General features: G+C 43.3%; 1 protein-coding gene across 2 annotated transcripts in view; it reads left to right on the forward strand.

Annotated features, from left to right (window-relative positions):
* Positions 1–25,238, forward strand: part of catip (ciliogenesis associated TTC17 interacting protein) — a 78,315-nt gene that overhangs the window by 44,450 nt on the left and 8,627 nt on the right. For both annotated transcript variants that reach the window (XM_072579983.1, XM_072579982.1), the window contains 5 exons: positions 912–998; positions 10,228–10,395; positions 12,293–12,417; positions 20,768–20,844; positions 25,002–25,090. In XM_072579983.1, the coding sequence (XP_072436084.1) occupies positions 912–998; positions 10,228–10,395; positions 12,293–12,417; positions 20,768–20,844; positions 25,002–25,090 (546 nt within the window). The remainder of the gene's footprint in view (positions 1–911; positions 999–10,227; positions 10,396–12,292; positions 12,418–20,767; positions 20,845–25,001; positions 25,091–25,238) is intronic.

A 25,238-nucleotide genomic window follows, 5' to 3' on the forward strand; every position in this document is an offset into this window, starting at 1 on the left:
GAGCAGGCCATTCGATTAGGGATGGGCCTTGACAAAGATGTTCACTTCTCATGAAAGAATACCTTGTAAAAACTGAGGTAAATCAGGAGGGTAATTGCTGTTCAGTGGGGAAAATTTGCAGTTTATACATTGCTCTCTGATTTACGGACCTTTGATGTGGAGGTGCCAGTGTTGGTCTGGGGTGGACAAAGTTAAAAATCACACAACTCCAGGTTATAGTCCAAAAGGTTTATTTGGAAGCACTAGCTTTCGGAGCGCTGCTCCTTCATCAGGCAGCTAGTGGAGTAAGATCATAGGACACAGAATTTATAGTGAAAGATCATAGTGTCATATACTGACGTGACACATTGAACAAACCTAGATTGCTGTTAAGTCTTTCATCTTTTAGAAAAGGTTGTAGGTTTCGATTCATTAATATGTAAATCACAGAACTTCTTTCAACTCATATTCCCACGATGGCAGATTCTAACCTCACACCTTTAATGCATTGTCTGAGCTGAAATGTCACTTTTTTTTTTATAAAACCTGAAGTAATCTTGGGAATGTGATTGGAAGAGGTTCTGGGATTTACATCTTAATGAATCAAAACCTGCAAACTATACTAAAAGATGAAAGACTTAACAGCAATCTGAGTTTGTTGGATATATCGCATCAGCCTATGACACTATGATCTTTCACTAGCTACCTGATGAAAGAGCAGCGCTCCAAAAGCTTTTAGTTACAAATACACCTGGTGTCCTGTGATTTTTAATTTTACAGACCTGTGAAGTTTTTAACTCATAAACGTAACCTCTAAAGTATTAAAGATGCCTGAGAAGGTCTGTACATGATTTACCATTGTTGACAGCAATTGTCTCACCTGTATTCTGTTCATTCCTTGGGGCGGGGGGTTGTTTTATTTTTGGTTACAGCTGAAGGATCAACCACTGTCGAAGAAGACGGATATAAAAAGAGGACCACATGGTTATGTTGTGACGAGGGAAGTCACATCCAAACAGGTAAATCATGAGAGGATTAGCTGTGCTCACATATAAAAGGGTCCAGCATTGAATATCAAAGATTCCACTGTGGCATAAGGACAGAAATATTAATCTCATAAATTATGAATGTTTGACACTGTGGCTTTGTTATTTACAGGATTTGAGCAAACCTGGCAAGGCCAGGATTTATTATCCGTCCCCAACTGCTGGGCTAGTGGGGCACCTTCATGGGTGTTTTAATTGTTCAGCCATTATAGAGGCTTGTTAAGAGTTAAATAAAAACCAAAAAGATCTGCAGATGCTGTAAATCAGACGAGCTCAGCAGGTCTGGCAGCATCTGTAAAGAGAAATCAGAGTTAACGTTTCGGGTCCGGTGACCTTTCCTCAGAACTGATAGTAGCTAGGAAAGTGTGGGTTTTTATGCAGAAGATAGGATTGGGATGGGATAAGGAGAAATGATAGGTGGGGATAGAGCCCAAAGAGAGAGAAAAGCATTTGGATAGACAAAGGAATGGTTAGTGATCTGGCTAGGAGAGTCAATAGCTGTTAATGGAGACTGTTAGTGGCTAACACTGGATTGTGTGTAATAGCAGACTATATGATCATAGTTTCATATTAATAGAAGCAGGAGTAGGCCATTTGGCCCATCGAGCCTGCTCCACCATTCGTTAAGATCATGGCTGATCTATCCATCGTCTCAGCTCCTCCGACCTGCATTATCCTCATAATCCTTCATTCCACTATCATGCAAAAACCCATCCAACTGTGTCTTGAATATATTTAATGAAGCTGCCTCGACTGCTTCCTTGAGCAGAGAATTCCATAGATTCACTACTCTCTGGGAAAGCAGTGCCTTCTCATCTCTGTCCTGTATCTACTCCCCTAATCTTGAGGCCAGGTCCCCTAGTCCTAGTCTCACCCACCATGAAAACAACTTGCCTCTCTCTACTTTATCTATTCCTTTGATAATTTTATATATTTCTATAAGATCCCCTCTCAATCTTCTAGATTCTAGGAAGTACAGTCCCAGGTGCTCAACTTCTCCTTATAGGGTAACCCCCCTCATCCCTGGAATCAACCTGGTGACCCTCCTCTGCATCACCTCCAAAGTCAGTGTATCCCTCCTCAAGTAAGGAGACCAGAACTGTGCACAATACTCCAGGTGTGGCCTCACCAACACCTTGTACAATTGCAGCAGAATCCCTAACCTTAAATTCAATCCCTCTAGCAATGAAAGCCAATATTCCATTTGCCTTCCTGATGACCTGTTGCACCTGCAAATCAACTTGTAGTAATTCATGTGTGAGCACTCCTAAGTCCCTCTGCATGACATCATGCTGCAATCTTTCACCATTTAAATAATACTGACCTACTACTTATACTTCCAAAGTGCATAACCTCACATTTACCAACATTGTACTCCTTCTGCCAGACCCTTGCTCACTCACTTAACCTATTGGGGTGGCAGGGTGGCTCAGTGGTTAGCACTGCTGCCTCACAGTGCCGGGGACCTAGGTTCAATTCCTGCCCTCAGGTGACTGTATGTATGGAGTTTGCACATTCTCCCTGCATCTGTGTGAGTTTCCTCTGGGTACTCTGGTTTCCTCCCACAATCCAAAGATATGCTGGCCATGGGAATTTGCCACAGTGTTAGGCACATTAGTCAGGGGTAAACGTAGGGGAATGGGTCTGGGTGGGTTAGTCTTTGGAGGGTTAGTGTGGACTTGTTGGGCCGAAGAGCCTGTTTCCACACTGTGGGGAATCTAAGCTATTTAAATCTCTCTGCAGACCCTCCACATCCTCTGCACAGTTTGCCTTTCAACTTAGTGTCATCAGCAAACCTGGATATGAAGCTGCTTACACTCAGTCTTCTCTTCCAAATCATTTATATATATCATGAACAGTTACAGGCCCAATGCTGATCCCTGTGGAACCCCACTCACCTCTGATCTCCAACCAGAGAAATACCCATTTATCCCAACTCTCTGTTTTCTATTGGTGCGTACTATTTACAAGATGCATTGCAAAATTCACCAAAGATCCTTTGATAGCGCTTTCCAAGCCCACGACCACTTCCATCTAGAAGGATAAGGGCAGCAGATATATGGGAACACCACCCTCTGCAAGTTCCCTCCAAGCCACTTACCATCCTGACTTGGAAATATATGGCCATTCCTTCACAGTCGTTGGGTCAAAATCTTGGATTCCTTGCCTACCGGCATTGTGGGTCAACCCACAGCAAGTGGACTGCAGTGATTTAAGAAGGCACTCACCACCACCTTCTCAAGGGCAAACTGGAATGGGCTATCAATGCTGGCCAAGCGGCAATGCCCAAGTCCCACAAATGAATAAAAAGAAAAGTCCTCTATCCATGCTAGTGCATTCCCTGCAACTCTATGCATTCCTATCTTATGAATGAGTCTTTTATGTGGCAGCTTATCGAATGTCTTCTGGAAATCCAAGTACACAACATCCACCTGTACCCCTCCATTCACCTCATTTGCTACATCCTCAAAGAACTCCAGTAAGTTTGTCAGACACGACCTTCCCTTCCTGAATCCATGCTGTGTCTGCCTGATGGAACCTTTTCCATCCAGATGTCTCATTATTTCTTCTTTAATGATCGCCTCCAGCATTTTTCTGACTACAGATGTTAAGCTAACAGGCCTATAGTTACCTGCCTTTTGCCTACAGCCTTTTTTAAACAGCCACATGACATTCACGGTATTTCAGTCCACCTGGACCTGTCTGGAGTCCAGTGAATTTTGGTCAATTACCACTAACACATCTACTATAACTTCCACCATTTCCTTTATCACCCTGGGATACATTCCATCAGGACCAGGGGACTTATCAAACATTTAGACCCTCAAGTTTGCTCAACACTACCCCTTTAGCGGTAACAATTTAATTGAGGTCCTCACTCCCATCGTCTCCTTAACATCATTCTTTGGCATGTGAGACACATCTTCCACTGTGAAGACTAACATAAAATAGTTATTCCAGTCCTCAGCCGTTTCAGCATTAACCAATATTAATTCCCTTTCTTATCCTGCAAGGGATCTACGTCCACTTTAGCCAGCCTTTTCTGTTTCATATATTTATAAAATCTTTTCCTACCTGTTGTCATATTGTGTGCTAGTTTGCATTCATAATCTATCTTTCCTTTCTTTATTTCTTGCTTCATTGTTCTTTACTACTTTTTAAAGTTTTCCCAATCTTCCTGTTTCCCAGTACTCTTGGTTACTTTGTAAGCCTGAGCTTTTAATTGGATGCCTTCCTTTATTTCCTTGGTTATCCAAGAGTGGCTCTTCCTACCCTAGCTATCCTTGTTCTTGACTGGAATATACTTTCCTTGCACACTGAAAAATCTCTTTGAAGGTCCTCCACTTATCCTCAACTGTTCCACCATATAGCTTGTGTTCCCCAGTGTAATTTAGCCAACTCCTTCCTCATCCCATTATAGTCTCCCTTGTTTAAGCATAACACCCTGGATTTAAATTATATTATTTCACCCTCCATTTGTATCCAAAATTAGATCATACTGTGATCACCTTTTCCATGACGATCCTTAACTATGAGACCATTAATTTTACCTGTCTCGTTATACAGGATCAGATCTAAGATTGCTCAATCCCTTGTAGGTTAGGTAACATGCTGTTCAAGAAAGTTATCATGGATGAGTTCAGTGAACTCCTCTTTAAGAACTTCCTCTACCGACTTGATTCAGCCAATCAATGTGCATGTTAAGGTCCCCTATGACTACTGCCGTTCCATTCTTACATGTGTCAAATATTTCTTGATTAATCATCTGTGGCATTGTGGCCTATAGTCTACCCCCACCAGTGAATTCTTCCCTTTACTATTTCTGATCTCCACCCAAATGGATTCAACATTTTGCTCCTCAGATCCTATATCATCTCTCCCTATCGCCTTAATCTCATCCTTAATTAAGAGTGCAACCCCACCTCCCTTACTCTCCTGCCTATCCTTCCTAATCACCTGATACCCTTGGATATGTCATCACCACCTTGCAACCAACTTTGTACTGATTTGCACAACACATCAACCTTGTTTCAAATACTACAGACATTCAGATAAAGTACCCTTATACTCATTGTCCCTTTAGAATCTAGCAGTCTCCCTGTCTTTTGCAAATGATTTTGTCACTCAGTTTTACGTTTTCTTTTCTACCTTTTGATCTGGCCTCTACATTGTTTCCTTCTGCCTTTCTGCCTGGACTCCCATCCTCTTGCCATTTTAAAAGGCCTGGTGTTTGGGAATTGAGGCGAGAACATAGAAGAGTTCAGACCCTAAATTTAATGAAATCAATATTAAATCCAGAAGGCTGCATGGTCCTCAAGTCGAAAATGAAGAGTTGTTCTTCCAGCTTCTGCTGAGCTTCATTGGAGCACTGCAACAAGCCTAAGACGGAGATGCTGGCCAGGGAACAGGGTGGGGTGTTGAAGTGGCAGGCGACTGGAAGCTCAGGGTCATTTTTGCGGGTAGAATATAGATGTTCTGTGAAGTGGTCACTCAGTCGACATTTCGTTTCTCCAATGTAGAGGAGACCACATTTTGAGCAGTGAAGTGAGTGGCAGTCTACTGCATTTGCTGCTCACAATGGGTAGACTGGGAACATGAATAAGCCAAATGGGTTTTTATAACAATCCAGCAGTTTCATTCTTAGTTCGGAAGAAGGGTCACTGTACCCAAAACATTAACTCTGATTTCTCTCCAGAGATGCTTGCTGAGATTTTCCAGCAATTTCTGTTTTTGGTTCAGAATTCCATTATGCATTAATTTCAGTAAACAAATGGGCAATGAGAAAAATGTATTTAAAGAGTCCAAGTCCACACTTTTAGTGAGAACTTTATTTCAGTTAATCACACAGCATAAAACTCACACCCCACAGATTACTACATTCCATATTTATGCAACCAATTCTCACCCAATTAACCCTTAAGGTATCAGTTGTCTGTTCCCTTGCACCATTAGGTCTCAGGCTTCACTTAAAACTTGATGAAAATAACATGAAGATGGTTAAGAGATGTTGAGTGCTAAACATTTCTGTTACTGGTACAGTTCTAATCCCAGCTGATATTAATCAGCTGATATTAATAGCCTGAAGGACAGGTGACCTAACATCAATGTTCTTGAAGAACCAGCGTCAAGGTTGTGATCATCCAAGTTAAAAATCACACAACACCAGATTATAGTCCAACAGGTTTATCTGGAAGTACAAGTTTTTCGATCAGATCACCCTTTAACTTTCTAAATTCTAGAGAAAGCAAGCCATAATTGCAGAATCTCTCCTCAAAACCTAACTCTTGAAGTCCTGCTAATGGACTGGTGCAGAGCCAACAATCTGTCTCTGAACGTGGATAAGATGAAAGAGATGGTTGTTGACTTCAGGAGGGCATGGATTGACCACTCTCGGCTGGACATGGACGTGGAGATCGTGAAGAGCACCAAATTTGTTGCCGTACACCTGGCAGAGAATCTCACCAGGACTCTCAACACCAGCTCCATTGCCAAGAAAGCCCAGCAGCGTCTCTATGTTCTGCACAGGCTGAGGAAAGCCCTCCTCCCACACACCCCCATCCTCACCACATCCTACAGAGGGTTCAGTAAGAGTACCCTGAGCTACTGCATCACTGCCTGGTTCAGGAATTGCACCGTCTCAGATGGTAAGACCCTACCACGGACAGTGAGAACAGCTGAGAAGATCATCGGGGTCTCTCTTCCCTCTATTACAGACATTTACACCACACGCTGCATCCTAAAGGCTAAGAGTATTGTGGAAGACCCCACACACCCCTCACTCAAACTCTTCTCCCTCCCGCTATCTGGCAGAAGATACCAGAGCATTCAGTCTGTTGTGGTCAGACTGTGCAACAGTTTCTTCCCCAAAACCATCAGGCTCCTTAACACAGTCTGATCAACTCTTTCCCATCTGAAATTCTTTGCAAGACTTCAAATTGCTGCTCGAAAAAATGTCTATTACTTATCATTCTTCTATTACACTGTAACATGTGTGTTTTGCACTTCTTAGAACATAGAGCAATACAGCGCAGAACAGATCCTTCAGCCCTCGATGTTGCACCAACCTGTGAACTAATCTAAGGCCAGCCCCCTACACTATCCCATAATCATCCATGTGCCTATCCAAGGATTGTTTAAATGTCCCTAATGTGGCTGAGTTAACTACATTGGCAGGCAGGGCATTCCATGCCCTTACCACTCTCTGAGTAAAAACCTGCCTCTGACATCTGTCTTAAATCCATCATCCCCTCGTACAAGCTGACATCATCATCCTAGGAAAAAGACTTTCACTGTCTACCCTGTCTAATCCTCTGATCATCTTGTATGTCTCTATTAAATCCCCTCTTAGACTTCTTCTCTCCAATAAGAACAGACCCAAGTCTCTCAGCCTTTCCTCATAAGACCTTCCCTCCAGACCAGGCAACATCCTGGTAAATCTCCTCTGCACCTTTTTCAATGCTTCCACCTCCTTCCTATAATGCGGCGACCAGGATTGTGCACAATATTCCAAGTGCGGCCCCACACTAACATTTTGTCTAGTTACAGCATGACATTATGGCTCCAGAACTCAATTTCTCTACTAATAAAACCTAACATAATGTATGTCTTCTTAACAGCACTATCAACCTGGGTGGCAACTTTCAGGTATCTATGTACATGGACTCCCAAGATGCCTCTGCACATCCACACTACGAAGAATCTTTCCATTGACCCAGTACTCTGCCTTCCTGTTATTCTTCCCAAAGTGAATCACCTCATATTTATCTGCATTGAACTCCATTTGCCACCTCACAGCCTAATTCTGCAGTTTATCCAAGTCCCACTGCAACCTGTAACATTCTTCCACACTGTCCACTCTCCACCAACTTTAGTGTCATCTGCAAATGTACTAACCCATTCACCTATGCCTGCGTCTAAGTCATTTATAAAAATGACAAACAGCAGTGGTCCCAAAACAGATCCTTGTGGCACACCAATAGTAACCAAACTCCAGGCTGAATGTTTTCCATCAACCACCACTCGCTGCCTTCTTACAGAAAGTCAGTTTCTAATCCAAACTGCTAAATCACCCTCAATCCCATGCCTCTGCATTTTCTCCAACAGCCTACCATGTGGAACCTTATCAAAGACTTAAGTGAAGTCCATGTACACCACATCAACTGCCTTACCTTCATCTACATGCTTGGTCACCTTCTCAAAAAACTCAATGAGGTTTGTGAGATATGACCTGCCCTTGATGTAACCATGTTGACTATCTGAAATCAAATTGTTGCTTGCTAGATGATTATAAATCCTATCTCTTATAATCCTTTCCAAAACTTTTCCTACAACAGAAGTAAGGCTCACTGGTCTTTAATTACTGTGTCAGTTGTATATGGTAGAAATGCTACTCTACTCATTCTTGTAAACCTACATTGTACTCCTTCCATGGGCCTGGAAATTAATTTCAAAGTGAGGATTCCACCCTCCACACTCACAGATGTTGGGAGCAGATTAGAATTCCCTGGCTAATTGACTAGGTACTGAAGCTGGGATGGTAAGGTCTCTGTAACATTCTGAAGAAAGCAGACTCACAGGACTTCCACACCACACCCTCTCAATGTGACAGTTTATCACATAAGCAAATTCCTTGCTTAATACCCTCAAGATATTGAGATAATGTGCTAATCAGTAAAGGCTGGAGAGGTTGGAGCTCCTGAGAGAAGACTGAAGCATCACCTAATGGAGATGTTTACAATTCCGAAAGAGTCGATGTATAGAAGATATTCTCTCTTGCAGGTGGTCTACGGCTATGGGCGAGAAGGGTAAGGTGGTCTTTACTTAATCTAATAAGAAATTTCAAGTGAGACATCTGTAGCCAGAGACTGACAAAAATGTGTAACTCACTCCCACAAAAAACAGTTGAGGCAAGTAGCAGACATGCATTTAAAGGAAAATCAGCTAAAAGCATGTGGGAGTAAGGAATATGTTGATGGGGAGAGCTAAAGAGGGATCAGAGTTGGTCTGTATATATGCTATAGGCTCAATGTACTTTGATTCAAAAAGGGTGGCACTGGGGAAGCACATTAGGAAGGGCTTATGCCCGAAACATTGACTCGCCTGCTCCTCTGATGCTGCCTGACTGGCTGTGATTAGATTACTTACAGTGTGGAAACAGGCCCTTTGGCCCAACAAGTCCACACCGCCCCGCCGAAGCGCAACCAACCCATATCCCTACATCTACCCCTTACCTAACACTACGACCAATTCACCTGACCTGCACATCTTTGGAATGTGGGAGGAAACCGGAGCACCCGGAGGAAACCCACGCAGACACGGGGAGAATGTGCAAACTCCACACATGTCACTGTAACTCTGAAAAGAGTGGAGTCTTGTTTAAAAACACACAGTGTGATCACGTGGACTGTTTTGTATCAGTTTAAGGAAGCTTTCCCTCAGAGTGTAGCTAATTAGCTCAGAGGGTGCTCTGAGCAATGGCTGAAGGTTCAGATGGAGTGAGCTGATCACTTGCTTCTGACTGATCCGAGAAAAATCCACGTGGACTGGTTCACTTGTGACTGCGAGCTCTGTTAAGGGTAAGAGTTTTGCAGTGTTTTGTTTTGAAGTTTGCTTTAATAAAGGCCGTTGGGTTAGAACTGCCCTGGGATCCTGATATCCAGAGTAAACTGGATGGGACCAGGGTAGGGAGAGCCAGGCTTTTGACCCAGTAATAGTGGAGGAACTGCTGATATTGCCCCTGCAGTGAAAGATTTAACAGAGCAGTGGTGGGTATTGTGAGGTTTTTATCCAGGATTTCCAATTTATTTTGAACATGTTTGGGGTAAAACAAGGACATATTTTGGAGTGAATAATCAGTGCTGTGACTCCTCCACACTCCATGTTTCCTGTTGTCTACGACAATGTCTGAATGACAATCTCTAACTTGACAAATTCCTTTTCCCAGCACAGACCATGTCAGCTGGCTCATACAAACAGTGGGAGAGATTGCCTGAGGTGGGAATTGAACCCGGGTCTCTGGCGCTGTGAGGCAGCAGTGCTAACCACTGTGCCACCGTGCCACCCATAACCACTGTGCTTTTCCAGCGCCACACATTTTGACTCTGATCTCCAGCATCTGCAGTCCTCACTTTTTCCTCAATGTATTTTGATGTTATGTAATTCCATGTTAAAGATTCTTAACTTTTAATCTGTATTTAACCAGATTGTGACAACCGAGACCTTGACCTTCAAACCGGAAGAACTGCACGGATTTGTGTCAGAGGCCAGTAATCTGGCTCTTTTACGGATCCTGGCCCAAAGAAACAAATTCTCCGACAACATGGTCTTTCTCTCTTTTGACAGTGACATGAAGCTTTCTACTTCTACTTATGTAAGTCCTATGTCTGGGGTCCTTTAACCAGCAGAGTGAGGGTGGAGCACAGTGTGGGCTATCAACAATTTTAATCGCCCACGCCAAAGCTAATGTGGCTTTGAGTTTTTTGTAAACTAACCCCCTGCCATAACTGGGGTTGTAATTGTCAGGGAAAGGTGGACAAAGGTGGAATTCATAAAAAAATAAGAAAAAGGGATTTTTTTTTTTGATTTTACAATGATCTCCTATAAAAGTCATATCTGTGTCTGTAGTTATTTGGTTAGAAGCAGTGCCAAGGATAGGCAGCAAGAGAATGGGACTAATTAGACAGTGGGAATCACTGTTCCAAAGTAAGAGGTTTCCTGTCTAAGAAAGAGAGAAGATGAAATTTTTTTTTTCACAGAGGGTTATTAGTCTTGGGGATTTCTAGTTAAGTGTGATGGAAGCAGAGTCTTTGAGTATTTTGAAGGCAGAATGGATTGACTCTTGATAGGCAAGGGGACAGGAGTGAATGTGGAATAATCAGATCAGCCATGACCTTGCTCAAGAACATTACAGCGCAGTACAGACCCATTGGCTCTCGATGTTGTGGAGCCCTGTGAAACCAATCGGAAGTCCATCTAACCTACACTATTCCATTCTTGTCCCTACATCTATCCAATGACTATTTAAATGCCCATAAGGTTGGCGAGTCTACTACTGTTGCAGGCAGTGTGTTCCACGTCCCTACTACTCTCAGAGTAAAGAAACTACCACTGACATCTGTCCTATATCGATCACCCCTCAGTCTAAAGCTATGGTGCTGCAGTATAGGAAAGATGTGATTGCACTGGAGTGGGTGCAGAGGAGATTCACCGGGATGCTGCCTGGGATGGAATATTTCAGCTATGAAAAGAGGCTAGATAAGCTCAGGTTGTTTTCTTTGGAGCAGGGATGATTGAGGGGAGACCAGATAGAGGTATATAAGATTTTGAGGGGCATGGACAGGATGAATAGAAAGCAGCTCTTCCCCTTAGTTGAAGGGTCATGAACACAGGAGCACACTTTTAACGTGAAAGGCAGGTGGTTTAGAGGGAATTTGAGGAAAATGAAATTCAGCCAGAGGATGGCGGGTGTCTGGAAAGTACTGCCTGGGGAGGTAGTTAAGATAGGAAACCTCACAATCTTTAAAAAGTACTTGGAAGAACACTTGAAATGTCATAACATTCAAGAGAACAGGCCAGATGCTGGAAGGTGGGATGAGTGTAGGAATAGTGTACTTTTGGTAATACAGGCTAAAGGGCCTGTTCTGAACTGTACGATTCTATGATTCTGTGACTCAGGCTTAAAGGGCTGAATGACCCATTCCTGCTCCTAATTTGTTTGACCAACCAAAGAGCCAGTCCAGGTGTTATGGGTCCAATTATCTCCCTCAGATAGTTTTTCTGTGATTGTACAATGTGTCAAAAATTAGCACTCTTGCACTCTAACCCCTGAGTTAATAACGACACTTCAACAGTTTGAATACAAAGTGTGAATTGACAATTGCAATGCAGTATCTTCCGAGTGCTGAAAGTGCCATTACGTAGAGGAGCTGGTAAAACAATCAGATGGAGGAGAATCAGGCAGTATTAAACAACAGCAGGCATACATTTCCTGGTCTCAACCAACATTAAATTGATAAATGCATCTTCAGATCCATTGCTGTTTATGGGAGCTTGCTATGTCTACTTGCAGTGGAGCAATTGCTAATATGCAAAACTTCAGAACCCCCTGGGGGTTTTGAAAGGCAGCTGTAAGTACAAGATTTTACATGCTTTCATTTGTTGAATTATACCTCTGTCTGGAATTGGCTAATAATCTCATGGATCACTGGTTGCAGCAACTTCTGGATATTTGATTTTTCCTTGTCCTGTAACAATCTTTCCTTTAACAGATGAATCTCGGACACAGAACAATGAAGATCGGGAAAGAGGAAAGGCAAGTTCTTGGCATCCAAAGGACAATTCACTCAGAGACAAGTGGCCCCATGAACTGGCAGTCCAACTTCCTGTCATCTGGGTGAGTACTAGAGAGGCCCCGTCATTGTATCACAGACATGTTGTGTTGAAGAACAAAGCCATTTAGCTCATCTTGTATGCACATATTTCAGTATTTCTTTATTTGCCAGTTTAAGTGCTTGAGTCATTCTATAAGACCATGGCCCATCTGTTTGTGTTTTGAGTTCTATATTCCCACTCAGCCCTGACAACATTTGATTTATTTGCCTACACAAATCTATCTACCTCTTCATTTGAAACATAGAAGGTTGGAACAGCAGTCGGCCATTTGACCATTCATGCCTGCTCTGCTGTTCAATAAGATCATGGCTGATCAAGCTCAAGACTCTAATCTCGCCTGCCCACTCCGCCCCAATTTCTTGATTCCTTTCGCCACATAACGTTTTAGCCTCAAGCACCTTCTGCAATCGTGAATTTTGCAGGCTCACCACTCTCTGAGGGAAGAAATTTCTCCTCAACTCAGTCCTAAAAGGTTTATCCCTTACCCTTAAACTATAACCCCTGGTTCTTGACTCCCCCATCTTTGGGAACATTTTCCTGCATCAAACCTTCTAGTCCTGCGCAAATTTTATATATTTCTATGAATACCCTTCATTCTTCCAAACTCTAGTAAATACAATCCTAACTGACTCAATCTCTTCTCTTACGGTCATTCCTGCTAACCTTGGAAAGAACTTGGTAAACCTTTGCTGCACTTCCTCTATAGCAAGAACATCCTTCCTTAGATACGGAGACCAACACTGTACACGATACTCCAGGTGCGGCCTGACCCAAGCCTTATGTAATTGTATCAGACATCCTTATTCATGTTCTAGAATCTTCTTGCTATTAAAGGCCAATATACAAGCTGCCTTCTTTGCCATCTGCTGCACCTGCCTGTTACTCTTCTTATAGGTATGCAATGACTCCACCTCTACTGTCTTCTGAGGTAAAGAGTTCCAAAGTTGCACAATCCTCTGAGGGGAAAGAAATTCCTTCATTTATTTCCTGAAAGGATCCACTCTCACTTTAAAACTGTGCCCCTTAATTCTGGACACACTCACAAGAGGAAACATATTTTCCACGTCTACTTGGTCAAGACCATTCAGTATCTTATACACTTCAATCAAATCATCTCTCACATTGCCTAACTCCAGTGCGAACAGGCCCAGCCAGTCCAGGCTGTACCATAGGACAATATATTACTCATTCCAATCTAGTCAACCTCCACTGAACCTCTGCAATGCATTTTCATCCTTCCTTACATAAGGAGACCAAACCACTGTTTTCAAGATGCAAGCTTGCCAGAGCCCTACAGAACTGAAGCATAACCTCTTTCCTTTTATGTTCAAGTTGTCTTGTGATAAAGGAGAGCAATTAAACAAGTAATCAGAGGAGGAGACTCTACAAATATTCCTATGCTTAATGAAAGGGGAGCCCAGCACATTAGTGCAACAGATAAGACTGAAATAGTTAGAACCTTCAGCTGGATATGCTGAGAGGATGATCTGTCTTGGCCTTAACCTCATAGTTGCCAGTCTTCAGCCAAACTAATGTCGAGATGTGGTGCTGGAAAATCACAGCAGCATCTCAGGAGCTTTATCAGGATTCCTGATGAAGGCCTTATGAAGGGAAGGGGGAAGAGGAGCAGAGCATTAGTCACTGGGGACTCCATAGTTAGGGGGACAGATAGGAGGTACTCAGGGAAAGAGAGAGACTCACGGTTGGTGCCTTGCCTCCCAGGTGGCAGTGCTCGTGTTGTCTCTGATTGTGTTTCCGGGATCCTTGAGGGGGAGGGGGAGCACCCCAAGTCATGGTCCACATAGGCACCAATGACGTAGACAGGAAGAGAGATGGGGATTTAAGGCAGAAATTCAGGGAGCTAGGGTGGAAGCGTAGAGCTAGAACAAACAGAGTTGTTATCTCTGGTTTGTTAGGTAAAAACAATGACTGCAGATGCTGGAAACCAGATTCTGGATTAGTGGTGCTGGAAAAGCACAGCAGTTCAGGCAGTATCCGAGGATGCTGCCTGAACTGCTGTGCTTTTCCAGCACCACTAATCCATCTCTGGTTTGTTGCCCATGCCACGTGCTAGTGAAGTGAGGAACAGGAGAGAGAGGAGTTGAACACGTGGCTACAGGGATGATGCAGGAGGGAGGGTTTTGGATAATTGGGGCTCTTTCTGGGGTAGGTGGGACCTCTGCAAACAGGATGGTCTTCACCGGAACCAGAGGAGTACCATAATCCGGGGGGGGGTGGACATTTGCTAATGCTCTTTGGGTGAATTTAAACTAATTCAGCAGGGGGATGGGAACCTAAATGGTAGTTCGAGTACACAGGAGGTTGAGAGTAGTGAGGTCAGAAATAAGGTTTCAAGGTCGCAAGAATGCACCAGCAAGCAGGAAGTTGGTTTAAAGTGTGCCTACTTCAATGCCAGGAGCATCCGGAATAAGGTGGGGGAATTTACATCATGGGTTGGTACCTGGGACTTCGATGTTGTGGCCATTTCAGAGACATGGATAGAGCAGGGACAGGAATGGTTATTGCACGTTCCTGGATTTAGATGTTTCAGTAAGAACAGAGAAGATGGTAAAAGGGCCAGGGCGAGGTGTGGAATTGTTAGTCAAGGACAGTATTATGGTGGCAGAAAGGAGGACTTGTCTACTGAGGTAGTATGGACTGAGGTTAGAAACAGGAAAGGAGAGGTCACCCTGTTAGGGAGTTTTCAATAGGCCTCCAAATTTGACAGGAGAGCAAGGATGATCCTGGATAGGAGCGAGAGTGACAGGGTGGTTGTTATGGGGGACTTTAACTTTCCAAATATTGACTGGGAATACTACAGTTCAAATACTTTAGATGGGTCAGTTTTTGTCCAATTTCTACAGGGTGGTTTCCTGACACAGTACGTAGACAGGCCAACAAGGGACGAGGCCATATTAGATTTGGTACTGGGTAATGAGCCTGGACAGGTGTTAGATTTGGAGGTAGTTGAGCACTTTGGTGATAGTGACCACAATTCAGTTATGTTTACTTTAGCGATGGAAAGGGATAGGTATATACCGCAGGGCAAGGGTTATAGCTGGGGGAAAGGCAATTATGGTGTGATTAGGCAAGATTTAGGATGCATTGGATAGGGAAGGAAACTGCAGGGGATGGACACAATTGAAATGTGGAGCTTATTCAGGGAACAGCTATTGCAGATCCTTGATAAGTATATACCTGTCAGGCAGAAAGGAAGTTGTTGAGCGCAGGAACAGTGGTTTACTAAGGAAGTTGAATATCTAGTCAAGAGAGAAGAAGAAGGCTTATGCTAGGATGAGATGCAATGGCTCAGTTAGGGTGTTTGAGAGTTACAGGTTAGCCAGGAAAGACCTAAAGAGAGAGTTAAGAGCCAGGAGGGGACATGAGAAGTCGTTGGCAAATAGGATCAAGGAAAACCCTAATGCCTTCTGTAGGCATGTCCGGAAAAAAGAATTATTAGAGTAAGATTAGAGCCAATCAAGAGCAATAGTGGGAAGTTGGGTGTGGAGTCAGAGAAGATAGGGGAAGGGCTAAATGAATACTTTTCGTCAGTATTCATACTGGAAAAAGACAATGTTGTCGAGGAGAATACTGAGATACTGGCTACTAGACTAGATGGGATTGAGGTTCACAAGGAAGAGGTGTTAGCAATTCTGGGAAGTGTAAAAATAGATAAGTCCCTGGGCCGGATGGGATTTATCCTAGGATTCTCTGGAAAGCCAGGGAGGAGATTGCTGAGCCTTTGGCTTTGATCTTGATGTCGTCATTGTCTACAGGAATAGTGCCAGAAGACTGGAGAATAGCAAATGCAGTCCCCTTGTTCAAGAAGGGGAGTAGAGACAACCCTGGTAATTATAGACCAGTGAGCTTTACTTCGGCTATGGGTAAAGTGTTGGAAAGGGTTATAAGACTTAGGATTTACCATCACCTAGAAAGGAATAAGTTGATTAGAGAGAGTCAACACAGTTTTGTGAAGGGTAGGTCATGCCTCACAAACCTTATTGAGTTCTTTGAGATGATGACCAAACAGTTGAATGAGGGTAAAGTGGTTGATGTGGTGCATATGGATTTCAGTAAGGTGTTTGATAAGATCCTCAACAGTAGGCTATTGTACAAAATATGGAGGCATGGGATTGAGGGTGATTTAACAGTTTGGATCAGAAATTGGCGAGCTGAAAGAAGACAGAGGTGGTGGTTGATGGGAAATATTCATCCTGGAGTTCAGTTACTTGTGGTGTACCTCAAGGATCTATTTTGGGGCCACTGCTGTTTGTCATTTTTATAAATGGCCTAGATGAGGTCATAGAAGGATGGGTTAGTAAATTTGCAGATGACACTAAGGTCGGTAGAGTTGTGGATAGTGACGAAGGATGTTGTAATTTACAGAGGGCCACAGATAAGCTTCAGAGCTGGGCTGAGAGGTGGCAGATGGAGTTTAATGCGGAAAAGTGTGAGGTGATTCACTTTGAAAAGAGTAACAGGAATGCAGAGTATTGGGCTAATGGTAAGATTCTTGGTAGTGTAGATGAGCAGAGAGATCTCGGTGCCCATGTGCATATATCCCTGAAAGTTGCCGCCCAGGTTGATCGGGTTATTGAGAAGGCATATGGTGTGTTAGCTTTTATTGGTAGAGGGATTGAGTTTCGGAGCCACAAGGTCATGCTGCAGTTGTACAAAACTCTGGTGCGGCCGCACTTGGAGTATTGTGTACAGTTCTGGTCGCCGCATAATAAGAAGGATGTGGAAGCTTTGGAAAGGGTTCAGAGGAGATTTACTGGGATGTTGCCTGGTATGGAGGGAAGATCTTGTGAGGAAAGGCTGTGGGACTTGTTTTCGTTAGAGAGAAGATTGAGAGGTGACTTAATTGAGACATGTAAGATAATCAGAGGGTTAGATAGGGTAAACAGTGAGAGCCTTTTTCCTTGGATGGAGATGGCTAGCACGAGGGGACATAGCTTTAAATTGAGGGGTGATAGGTATAGGACAGATGTCAGAAGGAGTTTCTTTAGTCAGAGAGTAGTAGGGGCGGGGAACATCTTGCCTGCAACAGTTGTAGACTCATTGGATAAACATATGGATGAAAATGGAATAGTGTAGGATTGATGGGCTTCAGATTGTGTCCCAGATTGATGCAACATCGAAGGGCCTGTACTGAGCTGTAACGTTCAATGTTCTATGTTCTATTATGCCCGAAACTTCGATTCTCCTGCTCCTCGGATGCTGCCTGACCTGCTGTACTTTTCCAGCAACACACACTCGACTCTGATCTCCAGCATCTGCATCCCTTCCTCCTTCAGCCAAATCAATGCATTCCATGTGATATCAAGAAACGTCTGAAAAAACTGGATACTGAAAAGTCTATGGGCCCTGAAAATATTGCAGACGAAGTCTGGTGTTTGTGAACTTGCTGTGTCCCTAGTCAAGCTGTTCCAGTACAGCTCCATTACAAACATCTACCTGGCAACATAAGAACTAGTAGGCCATCTGACCTGTTGACCCTGCTTTGCCATTCGGTAAGATCATGTCTGATCTTTTTGTGGACCCAGCTTGACTTACCTCCCAACCCACCATAATCCTTCATTCCTTTATTGTTCAAAATCTATCTATGCCTTAAAAACATTCATCAAGGTAATTTCAACTGCTTCACTGGGCAGGGAATTTCACAGATTCACAACCCATTCATGGAAAGAAGACCCTCCACAACTCAGTCCGAGATCTGGGCCCCGTTATTTTGAGGCTGTTCCCTCTAGTTCTAGTTTCACCCACCAGTGGAAACAACCTGTGGAAAAATGCCCAGGTACGTCCTGAACACAAAAGCAGGACAATTCAGTCTGGCCCCATCAGTCTGCTCTTGATCATTGGTAAAATGATGGAAGGGAGATATCATGAGCAGTGTTAACAAACAGCACTTTGCAATAACCTGCTCACTGATGTTCATTTGGTATTCTGCCAGGGCCACTCAGCTCCTGGTCTCTGTCCAGCCTTGGTGTAGACATGGACAAAAAAGCTGAACTTTCGAAGTGAGGTGAGAGTGACTACCCCTATTATCAAGGTTGGTTTTGACTGAGTATGTTTTCAGGTATCAAAGAGTGCTAGCAAAATTGAAGTCAGTTAGATTTTTTTAAAAGTTCATTTGTGGGATGTGGGTAAAGCTAGCTAGCATTTTTTTGCCTGCTCATAATCAGCCAGAGGACAGTTAAGAGTCAACCACATTGCTGTGGGTTTGGAGTTGTATGTAGGCAAGACCAGCAGCTTTCTTCCCTGAGGAATGTTAGTGAACCAGATCAGTAGTTATGATAATTGAAAGTGGTTATGCGGTCACCACGAGACTGGACGTTCTTTCCATTCAATACTTTTATCCAGTTTCACCATCTGCTACTGTGAGATTCAAATCCACATCCCCAACACACTAACCTGGATCCTGGGTTGCTAAACCATTGACATTACCACTCCACGACTGCTTCCCCAATTACAATGTTGAGCACCCTTTGTAACTCCTCAGGTATTGAAGCAGTCTGTGTCCAAATGAAAGGCATATCCGGACGAGATCCAAAATTGGGCTGAAAAGTAGCAAATATTTGTGCCTCACAAATGTCAGGCAATGATCACTCCAACAAGAGAGAATCTGACTGTCGCCCCATGATATTACCTTCACTGAATCCCGTACAGTCAACATCCTGGGGCTACCACTGACCACAAGCAAGAAAGGTCACTGGACTCAAAGCATTAACTCTTCATTCTCTCCATAGATGCTGAGTTTCCAGCAATCTTTGTTCTGGTGTGATTGAATACTCCCCACTTGCCTAGATGAGTGCAGCTCCAACAACACTCAAGGAGCATGACACTGTAGGATTGGATTGAAGTAAATCTTATGGGATATGAGTTCCCTGATTGGGGCTGATGACATTATCTAATCAAGGACCCCTGGCTGACAGACATAAGCAGGACGTTCAGTGGTTCTGTTCACATTCGGAGTCATCTCTGAGCTAGCTGGGTCAGTGTCATGTAATGTGCGTGTATAACTAAAGGGTGACTTGGTGATGTGATACCAGCCTTCATGAAGATAGTTTAGTTACCGTCCAGGACAAAGCAGCAATTTAATTGGCATCCCATCCATAACCAACACTGGTGACATGGTCACCATTAGACTCGCGTATTTTTTAAAAATATTGAATTCAAACTTGACCACCTGCTATTATGGGATTAAATCCCATGTCCCCAGAACATTAGCCTGAGGCTTTACATTACTAATTCACTGTCATTGCCATTGTGCCACAACTTGTGTTCAACATGTCCACTCAGTTACTTCAGTGGGAATTTAAGAGATTCTGGGAGAAAGTGAGGAGTGCAGATGCTGGAGATTAGAGTCAAGATTAGAGTGGTTCAGGAAAAGCACAGCAGGTCAGGCAGCATCCGAGGAGCAGGAAAATCAACGCTTCAGGCAAAAGCCCAACAGATTCTGCCATTGGGCAGGGTCACAGAAGGAGAGGGAGGTGCTGCAAACAATAATCAGACGTTTGTGGGTCACAATCTCACATCCTGTTGCAATGTCCCCAGTTTACTAGCTAGCATTTCCTAGATTCTGCAACAGGGCATGCGATTAGAAGACTGGCCCTAAGGAGTGGGATGCAGAAATATAGGTAAAAATAGGGATGTGAACTTTCCTGTAATCCTCTTCTCCACTATTTTAAAGGTGTTCTTTCATTTCCTTCTCAACATAGTAGGTGGCTCTGTGGTTAGCTCAACTGTCTCACAGCATCAGGGACCCAGGTTCAATTCCTGCCTCAGGTGACTGTGTGGAGTTTGCATATTCTACCTGTGTCTGTGTGGGTTTCCTCCCACAGTTCAAAGATATGTAGGTCAGGTGAATTGGCCATGCTAAATTGCCCATAGTGTTAGGTGCATTAGTCAGGGGTAAATATAAGGTCTGGATGGGTTACTCTCTGGAGAATCAGTGTGGACTTTTTGTGCCAAATGACCTGTTTCCATACTGTTGGGAATCTAATCTAATACTGAAAAATGTGTTGCTGGAAAAGCGCAGCAGGTCAGGCAGCATCCAAGGAGCAGGAGAATCGACATTTCGGGCATATGCCCGAAACGTCAATTCTCCTGCTCCTTGGATGCTGCCTGACCTGCTGCGCTTTTCCAGCAACACATTTTCAGCTCTGATCTCCAGCATCTGCAGTCCTCACTTTCTCCTAATCTAATCTAATAGTAATAGTTCCTTCTGTAGCTCAGTGTCAATGAAGCACTTCAAGACTTTTTTATAGTGTGTTACTGTTTCTACAAGTTTGACATTGTCTCCGCTCACTCATCACTGATGTTCATGGTTCAATCCATTCTTTTTGTAGGCATTTAACAAGCAGAGTGCAAGTGGGCTCCCCAGCTACAATGGTGCTGACCCAGTTACCTCACCTGAGAGAAGCAGGTACCGTAATTTATATACCTGTGACATTGCTCTGGGAATGTTTCACACAGGGGTAACTGCGTACAGGAGCTCATTCACAGATCCCAAAAAAAAGTCGTGTTTGAAAAGGGCTAATTTGCACTTCTATAAAACTGAGAAGTGGCTCCAATTGGACAGCTCCTTCAAAGAGCTAGCACAGTCTTGATGGGCTGAATGGAATCCTGTTTTTTAGAAAAGTTGTGGAGTTCAGAAGAAAAAGGAAACAAAATGTGATTGATACAGAAAAGTCCTGAGGGGTGTTGACTGGGTGGATGTTGAAAGGAAGTTTCCTTTTGTGACAGAACCGAGAACTTGGGATCTTTTTTTTTAAAAATAAGAGGCTGCCCATGTAAGAAATAGATGAGGAGAAATTTTTCTCATTGTGGGTCATGATTCTTTAGAATTCTCTTCCTTAAAAGATGGTAGAAACAGAGACTTTAAGTCTTTTTTTAACGGCAGAGGTAGATAGACCCGAGTGAGCAAAGGGTGAAAGGTTATTTGAGGGTAGACTGGAATGGAGAGGAGTCGAGAGTGTGGTGCTGGAAAGATTAGATTCCATTCCCTGCTGTATGGAAACAGGCCCTCCGGCCCAATAAGTCCACACCGACACTCTGAAGAATAACCCCCCAGACCCACTCCCCACCCCTATATTTACCCCTGACTAAATCACCTTACACTATGAGGTAAAAACAATGACTGCAGATGCTGGAAACCAGATTCTGGATTAGTGGTGCTGGAAGAGCACAGCAGTTCAGGCAGCATCCAAGTAGCTTCAAAATCGACGTTTTGGGCAAAAGCCCTCATCCTGATTCTTTTGCCCGAAACTTCGATTTCGAAGCTACTTGGATGCTGCCTGAACTGCTGTGCTCTTCTAGCACCACCACCTAACACTATGGGCAATTTAGCATGGCCAGTTCACCTGACCTGCACATCTTTGGATTGTGGAAGGAAACTGGAGCACCCGGGGGAAACCCACGCAGACGCGGGGAGAATGTGCAAACACCACACAGACTCGGTGCCCGAGGTGGGACTCAAACCCAAACTCAAACCCTGGCGCTGTGAGGCAGCAGTGCTAACCACTGAGCTGGTGAGCACAGCAGGTCAGGCAGAATCCGAGGAGCAGGAGAATTGATGTTTCAGGCAAAAGCCCTTCATCAGGAATGAGGCTGGGAGCCTCAGGGGTAGAATCAGATCAGCCGCAATTTTATTGAATGGCAAAGCAGGCTTGAGGGGCTGAGTGGCGTCCTGTAATCCAAGTCCTAATTCATAGGTTGAATGAGAATAAATCAAGCTGGTTTTAAATACCAAGGAACAGTCTGGGAGCAGACAGATTTAGGATTATGTTTACAGTAATTATTAAAAATAAATGCACAGATGCAAAGGCAAATGAAATGTTGGACTTTGTCTCAACAGGATAGAATGCAAAAGGATGAAGTCATGCTACAGATGTATACTGCTGTAGTCAGCCTGTGTCTGGAGTGACTGCATTCAGTTCTGGGTACCACATCACAGGAATGATATATTGATCTTGCAGAGGATGCAAGTGATAAGGGAGGGTAAAGAGGTTGCATGCTGGATTTTCTTGAGTTTTGGAGGTTTGTTCCTGATATAATAGGAGTGTTTCATGTTGTGCTTGAAAGAGTTAACTGGCATCATGAGATAAACTGCATCCATGATATGAAGGGCTGTTCCTGATGGGAAGCTAAGGGCTTTCTCCATGTGCTCTGTCAGTGCTTCAATTATTATCCTTTGTGCTAATAGCATGAAGCTAAAGCGGTAATGTAAACTTATTCTTCAGGTGGGTCTGATGTCTCACAAGACAAGACAACATCTATATCTTCAATGTCACCTTAATAGTTAGTTATTAAGTAAATAAAACCAGTAAGTGTTGGAGAAACTCAGGACCTCCGTCAGAATCTGTGGAGAGAGAAGCTGAATTAACATTTTGAGTGCAATACAACTCTGGTTCTAAATAAAAGGTCACATCTGATGTGACCATTTTTTAAAAACCCGAGTTGCATTGGACTCGAAATGTTAACTCTGCTTCTTTCTCCAAAGATTCTAACTGATCTACTGAGTTTCACCAGCACTTTCTGTAGTTATTTCAGATTTGAAGTACTGGTAGTATATTGTGAATAGTTGCTAAGTAATAGGTAATTTTACCACCAGTCATCTCGCACTTACTGTAATAAGAGAGCAGCCCACTGGTCCGATAGGACTATGGAAAATTTACCCTTACCTTGAGCTTTAATGTGTGATAAACCTATTTACTGTTCATCAGTAATTGGGCCTATCTTCTACCTATGACACAATGTGGGCATCTCTCCCCACTTAACAGCTTATGCTCAGGTAAAGTTTCCATAGTCCCACTCTCATTAGGAAGAGATGGCTGGTGGTCAGTATAACCTGAGGGTTACCACCCCTCAGTTCAGGTACAAAGCTGAGAGATGGGACCCTTGTAACCTGTAGTCCAACTCTATAAACCTATCTTTGGTTCATATCCCTAGTACCTTTCAAAAAACCAAAAGAACTGCGGATGCTGGAAATCAGAAATGAAAACAAACTGCTGGTAAAGCTCAGGTGCTGCCAGACCTGCTGAGTTTTTACAGCAATTTCTGCTTTTGTCCCTAACACCTTTGCTTAACAAAAAAGGTATCTATCTCAGCTTTAAAATTAATAACTGATCTAGGATCCACTCCCATATGTGGAAGAGATTTCCAAACATCTACCACCCTTAAGTATCTCTCCTGAATGACCTCATCTGTAATGTTTAGACTTTGCCCCTAACTCTAGCTAACCATCCCCTAGCTTTGACCAATAGCAATAGGAAGGAGTGGTGGCAGTGAATTGACAAAAGATGTTCCAGATGAAATTAGAGCCAGGCTGTTCAAAGGTGATGTTAGGAAGCACTGGATATAGGTTTGCTCGCTGAGCTGGAAGGTTCATTTCCAGTAAGCAATCCTACATCCAAAACTTCAACCTGAGCTACAAATCTTCTCAAAACCCGTTAGGACACACTTCTTCACCCACAGTGGATTAAAGATCTAGAACGCTGACTCCCAACAGAGCTGTTGAAGCTGGGGGATCAATTAAAAATTCCAAACCTTGAGACTGAGAGATCTTTTCTGAGAAATACATGGGATTTGGGATTCCTTGCACACTAGTCACATAAAGCTATCTTAAATGTTCAGCAGGTATTAGAGAAAGCAAATGAAATGTTGACCTTTATTTCAGATGGAGACTCTGCTAAAGACATTTGTTGGCCGCAGGTGGAATACCGTAAACAGTTTTGGGCACTTTTTCTAAGGCAAGATACACTGACATTGGATGCAGACCAGAGAAGGTTCACCAGATTGATCCCTGGTGTGGTGAGGTTGTCTTATGAGGAGAGGTTGAGGAGGTTGGGTTTGTGCTCACTGGAGTTCAGAAGAACAGGAGATGCCGTTATTGAAAGGTATAAGTTTCTTAGGGGGCTTGACAGGATAGATGTGGAAAGTTTGTTTCCCCTTGTGGGAAAGTTGTGGATTAAAGGGTATAATCTCAGAATAAGGAGTTGCCCATTTAGTGCGGAGATAAAGAGGAATTTCTTCTCTCATCAGTAGTGGATCTGTGGAATTCTTTACCAACGAGGGCTGTTGAGACTGAGTCATTAAATACATTCAAAGTTTAAACAGACAAATTCTTAACCATTAAGGGAATCAAGTGTTACGGGGAAAAGTGGAAGAGTAGAGTTGATGATTATCAGATCAGCCATGATTCCATCAAATAGTGGAGCAGACTTGATGGACCTACTTCTGCTCCTACACCTTATGGTCTAATGGTCTAACTGAATGCAAAAGGGAAAGGGAAATGAGTTCCATTGTTTAACACTGACTGCCACCGTCATCTCAGTATCCTCGCTCCTCCCTCCCCCGCCCAACCCTCTTCCACAAGATAACACATTCCCACCCTCCCCTTATCCTCCCACATTCCCACCTCATTAACCTTCAGTATTGCTTCAGATAGATCTCCCCTCCTTATGATTGACTTACCCCCTTCAGTGGCCCCAATCCTCATTGTACCATCAAATGGATTTATAGGAGACCTTAAAATTATGATCAATTTAAAGATAATTTTCTTTTGTTTCTGAACTTTTGCAGATGAAGAGGAACCTAAACCAGTCTTTGAGAAGAAGCCCTTGATTTGGGAAGAAGACCTGCAGCTGTATTCTAAATTTATTGACAGAACGGTACCAATTTATAGCTACTTGTACTGGGGCCTGCACTCAATCCGACTTAAATTGCTGAAATTTTGTCATTTTTAGCTCTTGCCTATCTGCAAAACTGATGAAAAATCAGCCATGTGCTGTGTCACAATACATTGACTCACATGCTGCA

The sequence above is a fragment of the Chiloscyllium punctatum genome, chromosome 10, assembly GCF_047496795.1.
Source record: "Chiloscyllium punctatum isolate Juve2018m chromosome 10, sChiPun1.3, whole genome shotgun sequence".
Classification (NCBI taxonomy): domain Eukaryota; kingdom Metazoa; phylum Chordata; class Chondrichthyes; order Orectolobiformes; family Hemiscylliidae; genus Chiloscyllium; species Chiloscyllium punctatum.